General features: G+C 49.7%; 1 protein-coding gene across 2 annotated transcripts in view; it reads left to right on the top strand.

Annotated features, from left to right (window-relative positions):
- Positions 1 to 3,347: 3,347 nt before the first annotated feature.
- Positions 3,348 to 19,236, top strand: part of LOC127582864 (rab11 family-interacting protein 5-like) — a 95,473-nt gene continuing 79,584 nt past the window's right edge. The window contains exon 1 of one of the 2 annotated variants that reach the window (XM_052038464.1): positions 3,348 to 3,819. In XM_052038464.1, coding sequence (XP_051894424.1) covers positions 3,467 to 3,819 — 353 coding nt within the window. In that variant the 5' untranslated portion in view covers positions 3,348 to 3,466. The remainder of the gene's footprint in view (positions 3,820 to 19,236) is intronic. The other variant, XM_052038473.1, reaches the window with a different exon arrangement.

Here is a 19,236-nt window from a genome sequence, read left to right as displayed (position 1 = left end):
CACTTTCTCTGTAGCTGTGACACTTTACTCTGTACTGTTATTGTTTTTACCTGTACTACATCAATGCACTCTGTACTAACTTGATGTAACTGCACTGTGTAATGAATTGACCCGTACAATCGATATGCAAGAAAAGTTTTTCACTGTACCTCGGTACAAGTGACAATAATAAACCAATTCCAATTCCTAACCTATGCAGCCTATCCTCATAATCCAAACCCTCCAGTCCTGGTCACATCTTCATAAATCTTTTTTGCACCCTCTCCAACTGAATGACATTCTTCCTACAGTAGGGTGACCAGAACTGTACACAGTACTCCAACTTTGGCCTTATTATTGCCTTGTACAACTGTAACATGATGTCCCAACTCCTGTACTCAATATTCTGTTCTCTGGAATAAAAAATTCCAAAGAGTCACAACCCACTGAGAAGAAATTCCTCATCATCACTCGCTTAAATGGCAAAACTTTTTCTAAAACATGCCGGCAGAGGTTGTGGGGGCAGATACATCAGGGACATTTAAGAAACTCTTAGATAGACACATGAATGATAGAAAAATAGGGGGCTATGTGGTTAGATAGATCTTAGAGCAGGATAAAATGTCAGCATAACATAGTGGGCCGAAGGGCCTGTACTGTGCTGTAGTGTTCTATGTTCTCTGTCCCCTGGCTCTCGAAATTCCCACTTGGGGAAACATCCTCTCAGCATCAATCCTGTCAATTACCTCATATATTCTCATTCTTCTAACCTCCAATGAGTAAATAAATCGGTAAATTGGTTTATTATTACTTTGATTTGCAGGCTATCCATACAGATCATTTCATCATGTTAATACATCAAGGTAGTACAAGGAAAACAATAACAGAATGCAGGATAAAGTGTTGTAACAGCTACAGAGAAAGTGCAGTGCAGGCAGACAATAAGGTGCGAGGCCATAACGAGGTAGATTGTGAGGCCAAGAGTCCATCTTATCGTACTAGGGGACTGTTCAAAGGTCTTATAACAGTGGGATAGAAGCTGTCCTTGAGCCTGGTGGTACGTGCTTTCAGGCTTTTGCATCTTCTGCCCGACGGGAGGGGGGGAGAAGAGAGAATGTCCCGGGTGGGAGGGGTCTTCCACTCTCCTCAACCTTCCTTCTTACATCAGCTCCTTCATCCCAGGAATCAAGCCAGTGAACCTTCTCCGAACTGCCTCCAGTACAAGCACATCTCTCCTTAAATCTGGAAAACAAAATTGTACACAGTTATCCAGGTGGGATCTCACTGGCACCCTGAAAAGTTTTATTAAAACTTCCCTGTGTTTAACCCTTGAAAAAAGGCCAACATTCCATGAGTTATCTGAATTACTTGTTTAACCTGCACGCCCACCTTCGTGTTTCATGTGTTAATAGGCTTTGCACTCTCATTACTAATTTTTCTGCCATTCACCATACTCCATCCCTATCCGTCGGTGAGCATTCACACACCTCTCCGTCATGTTTACACATTCACGCACTCTCAGTGTGCATTCCTGTACCTCACGCTCTCTCTGGCACTGCACTCTCTCTCTCTCTCTCTCTCTCTCTCTCTCTTTCTGTCAGTGTTGCATTTTTCTGTGGTCGAAACAGAAAATGCTGGAAACATTCAGAAGACCAGAGATCATCTGTGGAGGGAGGGGGAGAGAGAGAGGGAGTGAGAGAGATAATGAGAGAGGGAGAGGGAGGGAGTGGGAGGGGAGAGATGGTGAGAGAGAGGGAGAGAGAGAGGGAAAGAGAAAGTGAGGAGATAGAGAGACAAAGGGAGGGGAGGGAGAGAGAGCGAGAGAGAGAGAGGGGTGAGAGAGAGGGAGGGGAGGGGACAGAGAGTGAGAGTGGGAGAGAGCGAGGGGTGAGAGGGGGAGGGGAGAGAGAGTAAGAGAGAGAAAGGGAGGGAAGGAGAGAGAGAGGCAGGTGAGAGAGTGAGTGGGGTAGAGAGGGAGGGGGAGAGAGGGAGGGGGACAGAGAAGGAGAGAGAGAGACTGCAGATGCCAGAATCTGGAGCAACAATCTGCCGGAAGAACTCGGTGGGTCGAGCATCATCTGTGGGGGGAAAGGAATTGTCGATGTTTCCGGTCAAGACTCTGCTTCAGATCCCCCAACAGCTTGTTTTGTGCTCGAGAGACAGAGTTAACCTTTCAGGTCGATGGTCTCTCACCAGAACTGCACCATTACTGAACATCCTTTGCATCCTCTGCACTCTCTATCTCCCCTTCATCTCTGTACACTCATTCCCCTCTCTATCAGTTTTGCACATTCCCGCACCCTCTATAACTAAACTTTCCCCCCTTCACTGTGCTCTCTCTCTCTCTCTCTCTCTGACAGTGTGCGCTGTTGGACTGAGCACATTTCTGCACCCTCTATAACTAAACTGTACCTCATTCACTGTACTCTCTCTTTTTCTCTCTCTGTCTGACAGTGTGCACTCTGTTGGATTGAGCATATTCCGGCACCCTCTTTACTAAACTCCCCTTCCCTGTTCTTGTGTTCCCGCTATCACCCCTCTATCATGGTACACATTCCCCCCTCTCATTCCTCTGCCCTCCCCTCTCTCATTCTTGCGCTCTCTATTAAACTTTCCCCCTCGTTCACCGTGCTCTCTCGGTCCTGCAGTTTATGTCTTTGCACTGTACTGCTGCTGCAAAGACAACAAATTTCACGTCATGTATCAGTGATAATGCTACTCACTCTCTCATGCCTCTGCCCTCTATTACAAAACCACTCCACTGTCTACTCTCTCTGCCAGTGTGCACTCCATTGAATTTAGCATATTCTTGCACACTTTATTACTAAACATTCCCCCTCATTTACTGAGCTCTCTCTATCTCCCCTTCATCACTGTACACTCATTCCCCTCTCAATCCTGCACCCTCACGGTAGTGCAGCGGTTAGCGTAATAGTATTAGAGCACCAGCGACCCGGGTTCAATTCCGGCCGCTGTCTGCAAGGAGTTTGTACATTCTTCCCGTGTCTGCGTGGGTTTCCTCCGGGTGCTCCGGTTTCCTCCCACGTTCCAAAGACGTAGGGGTTAGGAAGTTGTGGGCATGCTATGTTGGCGCCGGAAGCGTGGCGACACTTGTGGGCTGCCCCCAGAACACTCTGCGCAAAAGGTGCATTTCACTGTGTGTTTTGATGTACATGTGACTAATAAAGAGACTATTGGACTGAGCACATTTCTGCACCCTCTATGACTAAACTGTCCCTCATTCACTGTACTCTCTCTCTGTCTGACAGTGTGCGCTGTTGGAATGAGCACATTTCTGCACCCTCTATAACTAATCTCCCGCTCCTTCACCGTGCTCCCCGCCCCGCTGTCAGCCTGCACCGTTGCACTGGGCACACCCCCACATCACTGTGTCCGCTCGGACCGAGCTCCCCGCCCTGCTTGACGTCAGTGGGCCGGGGGTGGGGAGGCACTCGGTGCGGCAGCGGCTGCGGAGCGGGACAGGACGATGGCCGGGAGCCTGGCTCTGTCCGCCGGCCAACAGTGGCCGCCCAGCCACGTCCAGGTCACTGTGCTCCGGGCCAGGGGTCTGCGGGCCAAGGGCAAACAGGGCAGCGATGCGTTCACCATCATCCAGCTGGGGCGGGAGCGGTTCTGCACGGCGGTGGTGGAGAAGAGCCTGGAGCCGGTGTGGCGGGAGGAGTGCAGCTTCGAGCTGCTGCCCGACTGGCTGGAGCCCGCCGCCGCCAAGGAGCTGCTGCTCACCGTGCTGCACCGCTCGCTGATGGGGCTGGACCGGTTCCTGGGCCAGCTCAGCCTGCCGCTGGCCGCGCTGTACCAGGACAGTAGCAAGAAGCCCAGGTGAGTGGCCCGTCCCGGGGCGGGGCGGGGGAATACCCGCCTCCCACCCAACCCGTCCCCCTCCCTGTCCTGTCCTGTCCTCCCCTCCCCTCCCTCCCTCCCCCTCCCCTCCCCTCCCTCCCTCCCCCTCCCCTCCCCTCCCCTCCCCTCCCTCCCCCTCCCCTCCCCCCCCTCCCTCCCCCCCTCCCCCTCCCCTCCCTCCCCTCCCTCCCCTCCCTCCCTCCCCTCCCTCCCCCTCCCCTCCCTCCCCTCCCTCCCCCTCCCCCTCCCCCTCCCCTCCCCTCCCCTCCCCCTCCCCTCCCCCTCCCCTCCCCTCCCCCCCTCCCCCCCCTCCCCTCCCCCCCTCCCCTCCCCCCTCCCCTCCCCCCCCTCCCCTCCCCCCTCCCCTCCCTCCCCTCCCCCCTCCCCTCCCTCCCCTCCCCCCCTCCCCTCCCTCCCCCCCCCCTCCTCCCCTCCCTCCCCCCCCCTCCTCCCCTCCCTCCCCCCCCTCCTCCCCTCCCTCCCCCCCCCTCCTCCCCTCCCCTCCCTCCCCCCCCTCCCTCCCCTCCCTCCTCCCTCCCCCCTCCCTCCCTCCCCCTCCCCCTCCCTCCCCCTCCCTCCCCCTCCCCCTCCCCCTCCCCCCCCTCCCCTCCCTCCCCCTCCCCTCCCCCCCCTCCCCTCCACCCCTCCACCCCTCCCCTCCCCTCCCCCCCTCCCTCCCCCCCCCTCCCCTCCCTCCCCTCCCCTCCCCCCCTCCCCTCCCCTCCCCCTCCCCTCCCCTCCCCCTCCCCTCCCCTCCCCCTCCCCTCCCTCCCCCTCCCCCTCCCCTCCCTCCCCCTCCCCCTCCCCTCCCCCTCCCCTCCCCCTCCCCTCCCCCTCCCCTCCCCCTCCCCTCCCCTCCCTCCCCCTCCCTCCCCCTCCCCCTCCCTCTCCCTCTCCCTCCCTCTCCCTCCCCCTCAACTCCCCTCCCTCCCCCTCCCCTCCCTCTCCCTCCCCCTCCCCTCCCTCTCCATCCCTCCCCCCCTCCCTCTCCATCCCTCCCCCCCTCCCTCTCCATCCCTCCCCCCCTCCCTCTCCATCCCTCCCCCCCCTCCCTCTCCATCCCTCCCCCCCCCTCCCTCTCCATCCCTCCCCCCCCCTCCCTCTCCATCCCTCCCCCCCCCTCCCTCTCCATCCCTCCCCCCCCCTCCCTCCCCATCCCTCCCCCCTCCCCCCCCCACCCCACCATCTTCCTCCCTCCCCTCCCCCCCCCCCAACCATCTTCCTCCCTCCCCTCCCCCCCCCCCCCCCAACCCACTCTGGGATCTGCCGCTCCGAAACATTTTCTCCGGCTGTTTCCCTCCCTCCTTCCCCACTCCCACCCCTACCCCCACTTCCAAAATTTGTTCTCAGTGGTAGCTCGGATATGGGGGGGGGGGGGGTATCTGGATCGGAAACGTGGACCATCCCTCTGCCTGCACAGATCCTGCTCGACTGCTGAGTATTTTTCCCAGTAGGTTGTTGTTTACTCGGGGGGTTGGGGGCAGAAGGGGAGACTGTGTGGATCTGGATGATACAGAGAGCAAACACCCTCCCCCTCCCCCAGAGAGTTTAGAGGGATGTGGGCCAAGTGCCTGGGAAATGGGATCAGCTTGAATATGCCTCTTGGTCGGCATGGACAGGTGTGGGCTGAAGGACCTTTTACCGTGCTGTATGACTCTGTGACCACAAGACCCCCTTGTCCTGTCCCTCATTATCTTTCGCCACCCTCCACCACCCTTTGCTCCTCACTTCCTGTCCCACCTCTGTTCCTTCTCCTGCACCTTCCCTCTATTTTTCTTTCTCCCCCCACCGTCCCTCTGTCTTACAACCCTACCACTCTAACCCCTCCTGGTTCTCCTACTATCTACCTCGATTCCCCCCATCAGCCCCACTGCCATCTCGTTCCCGTTCATCCTGTGCTCTTCCTTAAGCTTCATCTCCCGTCTCCACCCCAGAGATGGTCTTAGAACAAGGGATTCATTACCCGCTGACCCCTCCCCAAGATGTCGGTGGTGGTAACGCTGTTAAACGTCAAGGGGAGTTGGCTGGACCCTCCCTTACTGCAGGTGGTCGTTGCCACCCGCCGACTCGTGCCTGAATGTTGTCTGGGTCCGGCTACGTGCACTCATGGGCCATTTCATTTGCTTAGGTTTTGTAAATGAAATTGAACAGTGTGCTGTCATCAGCAATGGTACAACTTCTGACAGAGGGAAGGTCATTTTCTTGGAGTAGGTGTCTGTGCTGTGCACAGTGAGTTGCATTTTGCAGTAGTACAGTGTGTTTGATTTGACACTGTTTTGCTCTGTGCAGCTGGGGGAGTGAAAGTTGTGTTTTGGCCGCTGGCCCTCCCCACGTGTGACGATCCCGTTCTTCCTCGCAGAAGTCATTGGTGTCACTTCGTGGGAATGTGCCAAGGTCATGTAGATGATGCCCTGCGTTAATTGGTAAATTGGTTTATCATTGTCACATGTACCGAGGTACAGTGAAAAACTTTGTTTTGCATGTCATCCAGACAGATCAGTTCATTGATACAGTGCATTGAGGTAGTACAAGGGAAAACAATAACAGAATGCAGAATAAAGTGCTAAAGTTACAGAGAAAGTGCAGTGCAGGCAGACAATAAGGTGCAAGGCCATAACGAGGTAGATTGTGAAGTCAAGAGCCCATCTTATTGTACTAGGGGACCATTCAATAGTCTTATAACAGCAGGATAGAAGCTGTCCTTGAGCCTGGTGGTACGTGCTTTCAGGCTTTTGTATCTTCTGCCCGATGGGAGGGGGGAGAAGAGAGAATGTCCAGGGTGGGTGGGGTCTTTGATTATGTTGGCTGCTTCACTGAGAATGAGAAGTGTAGACAGAGTCCATGGAGCGGGGGCTGGTTTCTGTGATGTGTTGAGCTGTGTAACATCTCTCTGCAATTTCTTGCTGTCTTGGGCAGAGCAGTTGCCGTACCAAGCCTTGATGCATCTGGATAGGATGCTTTTTATGGTGTATCCATAAAAATTGGTGAGGGTCAACAGGGACATGCCAAATTTCCTTGGCCTTCTGAGAATGTGAGGCGCTGGTGTTTTCTTGGCCATCATGTCTACGTGGTTGGATCTGGTAAGAACAAGCAACTGGTAATGTTTATGCCTGGGAACTTGAAGCTCTCAACCATCTTCACCTCAGCACCATTGATACATACTGGAACTGGGGAAAATGTGAGAAAGAGGGGTGGAGGGAATATCTGTTGATAGGATGGAGCCCAAGAGAACCTGAATGACCCAGGAGGTGGTGGTGCTTGCTGAGAGAGAGCAGGGAAGGCTGGTCAATAACTGGAGAATGGGTGTTTGGTTCCTGACTGGGGGAATATTATCCTTGTCCTTTAAGAGTTAACCCAGATAAGTGTGAAGTGGTTCATTTTAGTAGGTCAAATATGTTGGCGGAATATAGTATTAATGGTAGGACTCTTGGCAGTGTGGAGGATCAGAGGGATCTTGGGGTCCGAGTCCATAGGACGCTCAAAGCGGCTGCGCAGGTTGATTCTGTGGTTAAGAAGGCATATGGTGTATTGTCCTTCATCAATCGGGGAATTGAATTTAGGAGCTGTGAGGTATTGTTGCAGCTATATAGGTCCCTGGTCAGACCCCACTTGGAGTACTGTGCTCAGTTCTGGTCGCCTCACTACAGGAAAGATGTGGAAGCCATAGAGAGGGTGCAGAGGAGATTTACAAGGATGTTGCCTGGAATGAAGAGCATGACTTATGAAAGCAGGTTGAGGGAACGCGGCCTTTTCTCCTTGGAGAGATGGAGGATGAGGGGGGACCTGATAGAGGTGTATAAGATGATGAGAGGTATTGATCGGGTAGATAGTCAGAGGCTTTTCCCCAGGGTTGAAATGGTGGCCACAAGAGGACATAGGTTTAAGGTGCTGGGGAGTAGATATAGAGGAGATGTCAGGGGTATGTTTTTTACTCAGAGAGTGGTGAGTGCATGGAATGGGCTGCCAGAAACGGTGGAGGAGGCGGATACAATAGGGTCTTTTAAGAGACTGTTAGATAGGTACATGGAGCTGAGTAAAATAGAGGGCTATGGGTAAGCCTAGTAATTTCTAGGGTAGGGACATGTTCGGCACAGCTTTGTGGGCTGAAGGGCCTGAATTGTGCTGTAATTGTTCTATGTCCTATCAAGGGTGCCACTCTTTGGGAGCATTGTGTTATGTGCAGTGTTGCAGCACCATTTCCATTGCGTATGCATGTGTCGCAAGATTTAGCAATTACTGCCTAACCTAAGTTGGCAATGTTTCCGTGGGGATGATGTTGTGGTCACTGCCGGTATCTCTGGGGTTTCGGGAAGCTCTGTGCAGGTGAAGTGTGCATGTGGCAAGGAAAGGCCAGGGAGACGGGGGAATGGGGACACAATGAGCTGGTGTGATCTACGAGGTTCTGCCTAGAAGGGAAACAGTCACATTAAGGAGACAATGAATACAACACGCGGAAAATGTCGCAAGGGCTGTCTACTCATCTTGTGTGGCTTGGTGATGGTTGTACAATAACACCGATTAGGCAATCTAGCTTTCACTCTCCAGACTCACACATGAGGAACAAGTCCTTGGGTGAAGTTTGCTCAGTGTTGGCCTGTGGCACAGTGACACAGCCAGTCGAACCAATACCTCTGCTTCAGAGGTATCCAGAGACTGGGGTTCAATCCCGACCTCTGGCACTGTTTGTGTGGAGTTTGCACGCTCTCCCTGTGACCACGTGGGTTTCCACTAGGAGCTCTGGTTTCCTCCCACATCCAAAAGACGTGTGGTTTGGTAGTTAATTGGCCGCTGTGAATTGCCCCTGGTGTGTCCTGCTGTCTTGAGACAATTGAACGATAAGAAGGACTCTTGACCTCACAATCTACCTTGTTATGACCTTGCACCTTATTGTCTGCCTGCGCTGCACTTTCTCTGTAACTGTAACACTTTATTCTGCATTCTGTTATTGTTTTCCCTTGTACTGCCTCAATGCGCTGATGTGATGAAATGATCTGTATGGATGGCATGCAAGACAAAGCTTTCGTTGTACGTCAGTACATGTGACAATAATAAACCGATTTACCAATTTAGAATCTGTGGGGAGTTGATGGGGAGAATTAATAATTTTTAAAAAAGAGATAATGGGATAAATGTAAGATTAGTGCAAGTGAGTGGTTGATGGTCGGCACAGACTCAGTGGGCTGAAGGGCCTGTTGCCACACTTGCTCTATGATTCACAAGCAAATAACGTGCACAAGACTTCAGGCAGGGCGCAGAGACGGCCTCTCAGGATGTTTGATAAACTTGGGTTCTGAGGAAAGGTGAGAAAAGTTAGGACTCCTGTGGAGTACAGTTGGCGCCGGGTCTAGAACATTATCTCTAAAAGGGTGAGGGAGGCCGATTACACTGATAACTGTAAAACAGAGTTAAGTAGGACTGGGAACTCGCAGGCAACTCTGCCGTCGAGTTGAGTAGGACCTTGAGAACTTGTCAACTGTGTTGCCACTGTCTCCAGTTTTAAATTGTTCTTCACCACAGTTCTTCAGGTGGTGAAGAAGGCACATGGTGTGCTTTCCTTTATTGGTCAGGGCATGGAATATAAAGGTTGGGATGTTATTTTGTAACTTTACAAAACACTAGTTAGACTGCACTTGCAGCATTGTGTGCGGTTGTGGTCACCACACTATAGGAAGGACATGTTTGCACTGGAGAGAGTGCAGAGGAGATTTACCAGGATGTTGCCTGGATTGGAGGACTTGAGCCCTGGGGAAACACTGGATGCTGATGCAAAGGAGGCTGAAGGGTGACCTGATATAAATACAGGGGCTCCCCGGGTTACGAATGACCTGACTCAGAAATCCAACTTTTTATGCAAGTTCTTCCATACATTTTTAATGCATTTTTCAATCTAATAAAATGTTTCATGGTGTTGATTAACAACTAGATGCAATATGTATTTCATTCTTTTAATTATAGGTAGTGATAGGATTGATATTCAACGAATTGAAAGAATTGTAGCAAGCGTATGTGGAGTGTTATCATATAGGTTACTGTAGAAAATGGACGTTTCTGACAGAGAAATCGGCTTATGGGCATTTCTCAGGAACAGGACCCTTGCATCACCTGGGGACTGCCTGTATACAAGATTGAGAGGTACAGATAGGGTAGGGAGTCAAAATCTTTTTCCCATAGTAGGGATATCAAAAACAATAGGGCATAGGTTTAAGGTGTGAGAGAGGAGTTTTAAAGGGGACCTGAGTGATTTTTTTTTGCTATACAGAGAATAGTTGATATCTGGAACTTGCTGTCAGAGGTGGTAGTGGAATCGAATACAATCGCTGTGTTTAAGAGGCATTTAGACAAATAGGCAAGGTATAGAAGGATACGGTCCTAATGCAGGCACATGGGATTAGTCTAGATGGGCAGAAAGGTCGGCATGGACATGGTGGGCTGAAGGGCCTGTTTCTGTGCTGTATGATTCTGTGACTTGGGACTGGCAGAGTGTGGACAAACTGTGCAATGGGACTGGGCAACTGCTGTCTGTGTCCAACATGGAATGCCAGTTGATAATCTGATTCTGAAGTGGTGGATTTGTACCCTTTGCCCTTCCACCCACATGACCCCACCAAAGGTTCTGAGACCAACTGTGTCACCACCCCCCCCTCCGCCCAACCCCCTCCAGCCCTTTCCAGAGTATGCTGGAAATACTCAGCAGGTCAGTCAGCATCTGAAACAGTCCACATTTCGAGCCTACGACCCTTCATCAGAACTGGGGAAGAGAGATGCAAGTTAGCTATCAGTAGGACAGAAGGTGAGGGGTGGTGTGCATATGTAGAACAAAGGGGATGTCTGTGATAGGATCAGCTGTGGCAGCAGTAACCAGTAAGGGTTCTTTGTGTAATGTTTTGTGAATGATAAGGTTGTTGCATGGCGGGCTGGACTTGTATGAATTGGATATTAAGTTTGCTCAGTTTTCCTTATCCTACTCTTACAGATTTCCTGCATCTGCATTTATAAGACAAGATAGCTTTATTGGTCACATGTACATCGAAACACACAGTGAAATGCACCTTTTGTGTAGAGTGTGCTGGGGGCAGCCCGCAAGTGTCGCCACGCTTCCGGTGCCAACATAGCATGCGTCTTTGGAATGTGGGAGGAAACCGGAGCACCCGGAGGAAACCCACGCAGACACGGGGAGAACGTACAAACTCCTTACAGACAGCGGTGGGAATTGAACCTGGATGGCTGGCGCTGTAAAGTGTTACACTAACCACTGCATTACCATGCCTGTCCCCATTTAAAGCAGCCTACCTGTTTTTGAACTCTTTGTTAATGAATCCCGCACACTGCTCTCAAAATGTATCTCCGCTGTCCAAGAATTTTGCATCCAGTTTCCTCTGTTCCTGTACCTTTTAAAGCAATGCAGTTTAGTCTGCAGTGTTGTTTCTCCTTGTCCTTCATCTCAAAAGTCTCGCTCTGCTTTGTAGTAAACTTCATCTGTTACTGTCTGCCCAGTCCTCCTATGTGGTAGACTCTCAACTGCCCTCCGAAATGGCGCAGCAAGCCACTCAAATTATAGAGTCACAGAGGAATACAGCACGGATACAGGCCCTTCGGTCCATGCTGACCACGGTGAGCACACAGCTAGTCCCAATTTCCTGCGTTCGGCCCATATCTCTCCAAGCCCTGCCCCTCCATGTACCTATCCAAGTGCTTCTGAAATGACACTGTTGTACCTGCCTCACCCTCTGGCAGCTCGTTCCATATACCCACCACCCTCTGCGTGGAAAAAGTTCCTCCTCAGATCCCTTTTTACGTCTTTCCCCCCTCACCCTAAACCTATGCCCCCCAGTTTTGGACTCCCCTACCCTGGGGAAAAGACTGTTACTGTCCACCTTATCTGTGGTTCACAATTTTAAACACTTCTATAAGGTCGCCCCTCATTCTCTTGCGTTCCAAGAAATAAAGACCCAGCCTGGCCAACCTCTCCCTATAACTCAGGCCCTCTACTCCTAGCAACATCCTCGTAAACCTTCTCTGCGCTCCTTCCAGTTTAACCATGTCTTTCCTGTAACAGGGCGACCAAACCCGTACACAGTGCTCCAAGTGCGGCCTCACCAACATCTTGTACAACTACAACAGAACATCCCAGTTCCTGTACTCAATACCCTGACTGATGAAGGCCAACGTGCTAAACACCTCTATTACCACCCTGTCCACTTGTGAAGCTTCCTTCAATGAACTATGCCCTTGTACTCCTAGGTCCCTCTGTTCCATTACACTCCCTAGTGCCCTACCATTCATAGTATAAGTCCTACGATGGTTTGACTTTCTAAAATGCATTACCTCCCACTTATAAGTGTGAAGGCAAGGCCAAATAATGAGGGCAATGGCAATAAATGCCAGGCCAAATCCCAAGAGGTTCATAAATAACAAGTTAAAATCCTCACTTGTTTACCACGTCTCTAGACTTTGTGCTGTCAGCAAATTCTAAAGCTTTGCCTGCGTCGAAGTCATTAACATATTTCAGTACAACCAATGGTGTCAGCACTGACCCTGGGTGCACCACCCTCAACAGTTCTCCAGTGTGGAAAACAAGCAGATACCTCCCTGGGCAGGCACGGTAGTGTAGCGGTTAGCATAACGCTTTACAGCGCCAGCGACCTGGGTTCAATTCCCGCCGCTGTCTGTAAGCAGTTTGTACGTTCTCCCCATGTCTGCGTGGGTTTCCTCCGGGTGCTCCGGTTTCCTCCCACGTTCCAAAGATGTACGGGTTAGGAAGTTGTGGGCATGCTATGTTGGCACCAGAAGCGTGGCGACACTTGCGGGCTGCCCGCAGAACACTCTACGCAAAAGATGCATTTCACTGTGTGTTTCGATGTACATGTTACTTGTAAAGATATCTCTTATCCTAATTTGGCATCGTGTTCAGCACAGACATCATGGGCCGAAGGGTCTGTTCCCCTGCTGTACTGTTCTATATTCTAGTTGCTGGGAGAAAGTTGGAGGGCAGAGAAAGAGAGTCACGATTCATTAAGGAGCCTGGAAGACTGAGTCAGATTTATTATCACTGACTTGTATGACGTGAAATGTGTTGTTTTTCCCTGAGGTTTTTGATAGCCAAAGGCACAGAAGTTCATAAGCTTAATGTGGGTAAAGGGGATTGGTGTAGCAGGAATATGATGGGCTGATGGGCCTCTTTCTGAGCCAAAGGACTCCTGTATTGAGGGAAATGGCAAAAAGTTGCTAATCATCTTCTAGCTCATTGAATGACGGGAGCAGGCTTGAGGGGTTAAATGGCCCTTCCCGTTCCCTTGCCCCTGGTTGGTGGGGGAAGAGATGAAGGGAGTATCTGTGCTTGCAGCTTAGCAGAACCCAGAGCTGTGACGTGATGGCTGTTAAAAGGATATTTCAGGCGCTCTGCTCACAAGGCTTTGGAGTTAAATATTTTTTGCTTCTCACAACAGTGGTTTAATGTTCTGAGTCATCGCTCCTGTCCCAGGCTTCCATCCAACACACATAGGTTGCTGACACAGTGGGTTAGTGCTGAGTACAGCTCGAGCTGGACTCTGTCCAGCCTCTGGATGTTAAGTGCTTCACATCATGTGGCTCCTTGTCGGGGACCGGGGAGGTTCTCTGAGACGGGCTGTGGGTCTGCGTTAAAGCCCACAGACCCGGGAGCTTGCGCCTGCTGTCACAAGCTGTTCTCTGGACGGTGCACTGCAGACCTGTGGTTTTCCACAACCCCACTTCTGGCCTCCAGTCCCAGTGCAGCCAGAACGATCAAAAGCTGGAGATCTGAAATAAAAACAGAAGATGCTGGAAACACTCAGCAGGTCAGGCAGTATCTGTGGAGAGAGAAAAACAGTTCAAAGACCCTACGCCAAAGCTGGGAAGGAGAGTAAGTGAGTGGTGGTCAGCTGTAGCAGGTTCCCATTGACTTCGCCACATGGTGTCCAAACTGATCCAATTCCCCACACGTTCTGGAACACAGAACATAGGACAGGACAGGCCAATGATGTTGTGCTGAACTAATTAAACCAATGACTCCTATTTAATCTAATCCCTTTTCCCTGCTATCTCCCTCCCTACTCTGCATATTCATGTGCCTATCTAAGAGTCTCTTAAATGCTCCTATGCTATCTGCCTCCACCCCGGCAACGCATTCCAGGCACCCACCACTCTGTTTTAAAAAAAAACTTGCCCCACATAGCTCCTTTGTATTTACCCCCTCTCTCACCTTAAATGTGTGCCCTCTAGTATTAGACATATCAATCCTGGGAAAAAGATACTGTCTACTCTATCCATGTCTCTCATCATCTTATAAACTTCTTTCAGGTCTCCCCTCAGCCTCCACTGCTCCAGAGGAAACAACCCAAGTTTGTCCAACCTCTCCTGATACCACATACCCTCTAATCCAGGCAGCATCCTGGTGAACCTCTTCTGCACCCTCTCCAAAGCCTCCACATCCTTTCTGTAACGGGGCAACCAGAATTGAATGCAATACTCCAGATGTGGCCTAACCACAGAGTTTTATAAAGCTGCAATATAACTTCCCGACCTTTGAACTCGATGCCTTGACGAATAAAGGCAAGCAAGCCATACACCTTTACCACCCCATCAACCTGTGCAGCCACTTTCAGAGAGCTACAGACTTGGACCCCAAGATCCCTCTGTTCATCAAGGATCTTGTGTACTCTCCCTTTATGGTAGATCTACCAAAGTGCAACACCTCACACTTGCCCAGATTAAACTCCATCTGCGGCTTCTCTGCCCATATCTTCAATTGATCTATATCCCGCTGTATCCTTTGGCAATCTTCTATTCAACCCACAACGCCACTAATCTTTGTGTCATCTGCAAACTCTTGACAGAATCTTATACTGGTGGTGGGGTTCTCACACGCCTGCTTGGTAGGCGAGGTCCTGGTTGTGGGGTTGCTGACAGAGTCACATCTCACATAATTGGTGCAATATGTCAATGGATAAAATTCCTCCTGATTAAGTGTTGACTTAATCCAAGCACAGGGCATCATCCCTTCCTGCTTCCTCACGTGCAGCAGTTATCCTACATTCTGTTGCCTCCTCTGCTGAAAGCATTGACGTTGATGGTGCAACAAACTCAGCTGATTGAGCAGCATCTGTGGGGGAAAGAAGTTGTCCATGTTTTGGGTCGAAACCCTGTATCGGGACATTGGTGTTTTGAGGCTTGCCCAATGAGCTGTTTTGCAAGTATTATGAATTGGTTCTTCGCTTTAGTTTGGTAAATTAAATAGGTTTATTATTGTCACATGTACCGAGGTACAGTGAAAAACTTTGTTTTTCATGCCATCCATACAGATCATTTCATTACACAGTGCATTGAGATAGTACAAGGGAAAACAATAACAGAATGCAGAATAAAGTGTTACAGTTACAGAGAAAGTGCAGGCAGACAGTAAGGTGCAAGGTCATGAGGTAGATTGTGAGGTCAAGAGTCCATCTTATCGTACTAGGGGCCATTCAATAGTTTTATAACAGCGGGATAGAAGCTGTCCTTGAGCCTGGTGGTACGTGCTTTCAGGCTTTTGTATCTTCTGCCCGATGGGAGGGGGGAGAAGAGAGAATGTCTGGGGTGGTTGGGGTCTTTGATTATGCTGGCTGCTTTACCGAGGCAGCGAGAGGTACAGACAGAGTCCATGGAGGGGAGGCTGGTTTCTGTGATGTGCTGAGCTGTGTCCACACCTCTCTGCAGTTTCTTGTGGTCCTGGGCAGAGCAGTTGCTGTACCAAGCTTTAAACTGTCTGTCAAGCTCCTGAAACAAGTGTTTCCTTTTCTTGGCAGGCAAGCAGTTTACCTCAGAAACAGCCCAGCATTTTGTGCTGTGCCTTTGCTTTTCAATGATGTACAATCACTGGGCTTGCTGCAGAATGCTTTACCTTATTTAAAAGATAACTTTCACAGCTGTGGATGGGAGAGAGGTTGAGAGTCAGCTGGGCTGGACTGTGTTTGACAGGGGCTGGTCTTGCAATTGGAGAAACTTTATATCATGTTTTCATCAGCAGTGACTTAGAAATCAATTGTGGACTGAAATTACAGTGTGGATAAGCATTTGGTTGTTATTGTAAGAGACACAAGTCCAAGGACTTTGGGGATGAGTGAGAGGACGGTGCAGGAAGGTAGCAGAATAAAAATGCCTTTTTTCTGCTGAAGTGAGATCCTTAGCCAAAGGACCAAAAGGGGTGTGGAGATTTTTTTAATGCCACAAATGTTGATTTGGGAACAAGCTGCCTAAAAGGATGATAGAGGGAAATTCAGTGGGAAACTTCAAAAGAGAGTTGGATAAGTAATCGAAGGGAAGTGTAATGCAATCATACAGCCTGGAAACAGGCCCCTCGGCCCAACTCGTCCATGGCGTACAGCTAAGCTAGTCCCATTTGCCAGCGTTTGGCCCATGTCCCTGCACACCTTTCCTATTCAAAACCTATCCAAATGTTTCATAAATATTATGGTACCTGCCTCAACCACTTCCTCTGGCAGCTCATTCCATATACTCACCGCCCTCTGCATTAAGAAATTTCCCCTTCGATACCTTTCAAATCTTTCCCCCCTCACCTTAAACCTATACCGTCTAGTTTTTGGTTCCCTTGACTATGTGTGCATTCACCCTATCTATGCCCCTCATGATCTTACACACCTCTATAAGGTCTCCTACTCTCCAAGCCTGCCTGCCCAACCTCCCCCATGACTCAAGCCCTCTGGTATAGGTCTGTACCAGAGATACAGACAGATACAGATACAGGGGGATGTCAGGGGTAAGTTTTTTTACACAGAATAGTGGGTGCGTGAAATGCACTGCTGGCAGAGGTTGTGGGGGCAGATACATTAGGGACATTTAAGAGACTCTTAGATAGGCACATGAATGATAGCGAAATGGAAGGCTATGTGGGAGGGAAGGGTGAGATAGATCTTAGAGCAGGATAAAATGTCAGCACAATATTGTGGGCCGAAGGGCCTGTACTGTGCTGTTATGTTCTATGTTCTAACTCAGGCAGCATCTATGCAGGGAAATGAACAATTGACATTTTGGGCTGAGACCCTTCATCAGGACTGGAAAGAAAGAGGGCAGAAGAGGTTTTGTAGGCAGTAGGGATTAGTTTAGGAGGCTTTTAACTACTAGTTTAATGACTTTATCAGAATCAGGTTTATTATCACTGACTTGTATGATGTGAAATGTGTTGTTTTGCAGCAGCAGTACAGTGCAAAGGCATAAAATTATAAATTACAAAAAATAAATAGTGTAACAAAAAAGGAATAATGAGGTAGTCTTCACGGGTTGAGAAATCTGATGGCGGAGGGGAAGAAACTGTTTCTGAATTGTTGACGGTGGGTCTAAGGGATTGGCATAACATCGTGGGCAGAAGGGCCTGTTCTTATGCTGTACTGTTCTATGTTCTGTGTGTTTGAGACCTTCTGAATTGGGCCAGCCAGATATTCAGTGCAGGGGAGCAGCTAGACAACAACAAATGTCGCACTGCCCTCAGTAAATAGGAAATCTCTCAGTTCTTTCACCATCTCAACAGAACAAATCGAATTTTGACTGGTCTTTGTGATTGTCAGGGAGTGCCTGTATCTACAGAGTAACCTCCTCTTCTCAGAAGTCAAACACTCCTTGCTGTGTTGCTTGAAGATTATGGTTCCTAACTCTACATTTGATGGCACCATGGCCTTCACAGAACAGAGAGTGAGATAAATAGTTCTAACGGATGTGTTGCATCTGATGTTTCCTCCTGATATGTTTTTTTTACATCGATCTTGTTCGAGCCTCATGCAAGCAGTCTCCGGCAGCTAGGACAATAATAAATCAATTAAGATAAGATATCTTTATTAGTCACATGTACATCGAAACACACAGTGAAATGCATCTTTTGTGTAGGGTGTTCTGGGGGCAGCCCGCAAGTGTCACCACGCTTCCGGCACCAACATAGCATGCCCACAACTTCCTAACCTGGAGGAAACCCATGCAGACGTGGGAAAAATGTATGAACTCCTTATAGACAGCAGCGGGAATTGAACCCGGGTCGCTGGCACTGTAAAGCATTACGCTAACCGCTACACTAACTGGCAGATAGAGTTCAATCAAGATAAATGTGATGGTCAAGAAACATAACCTCTTGGAAAGCCACGCGGTCACTGGGAGAGTATGTGAACTCTACAAAGATCTGGAGGTCAGGATCGAACCTGGATCATTGGGGTTGTGAGGCAGCAGGCTCTAATGTCTGTGCTAACCTGTCACACTAAACGCAGAGTTCAAATCCCACCCGAGCAGATGGGAAATTTAAATTTAACTAATTAAATAAACCTACAACAAAACTAAACAATGACTATAAAACCAGATTGCTGCAAAAGCGCACCCAATTCACTAAGAGAAGGGAATTGGCTGTCCTCGCACAGTCTAGACCCTCCAAAGTAATCAACTGCCCTCTACAATGGCACTCGGTTCCACAGCGATCAGGAATGGGCACCAAGTACTGGTCTTGCCAGCACCACCCACTGAGTGCAGGAATAAGACCACAAGATATAGGAGCAGAATTAGGCCATTCGGCCCATCCAATCTGCTTTGCTGTTCAATCATGGCTGGTTTATTTTTCTCAACCCCCTTCTCCCCATAACCTTTAACTCCCTTACCAATCAAAAACCTATCAATCTCTGCCTTAAATAGACCCAATGACTTGGCCTCCACAGCCCTCCGTGGCAATGAATTCCACAGATTCACCACCCTCTGGCTGAAGAAATTCCTCCTCATCTTAGTTCTAAAGGGACGTCCCTTTATTCTGTGGCTGTGCCCTCTGGTCCTAGACCCTCCCACTGATGGAAACATCCTCTCCACATCCACTGTATTCAGGCCTTTCAGTATCCAGTAGGTTTCAGTGAGATTCCCCCCCTCATTGAGTACAGACCCAGAGCCATCAAATGCTCCTCATACGTTAACCCTTTCATTCCTGGGATCATTCTTGTGAACCTCCTCTGGACGCCCTCCAGGGCCAGCACATCCTTCCTTGGAAATGGGGCCCAAAGTTGCTCCCAATATTCCAAATGTGGTGAATGGAAAGAGATTTCAGAATAGAACAACACAGTACGGGCTCCTCAGCCCACGATGTGCCGACCTACATAAACCTACCCCACGACACTAATGATGGATCTGTAGATGAATGTAAAGGTTTGCACTGTTTATTGTTGTATGTAGTTTGTTTTTTATGATGAATAAAGTTTATTTTGTAGTAAAAAAATATATAAACCTACTCCATGATCAATCTAACCCTTCCCTTCTACACAGACCATAACCCTCCATTTTTCTTACATCCATGTGTCTATCCAAGAGTCTTTTAAATGTCCCTGTTGTATCAGCCTCTACCACCCCCAGCAGTGTGTTCCAGGC

The sequence above is a fragment of the Pristis pectinata genome, chromosome 2, assembly GCF_009764475.1.
Source record: "Pristis pectinata isolate sPriPec2 chromosome 2, sPriPec2.1.pri, whole genome shotgun sequence".
NCBI lineage: Eukaryota > Metazoa > Chordata > Chondrichthyes > Rhinopristiformes > Pristidae > Pristis > Pristis pectinata.
This window is presented reverse-complemented; position numbering and strand designations above follow the sequence as displayed.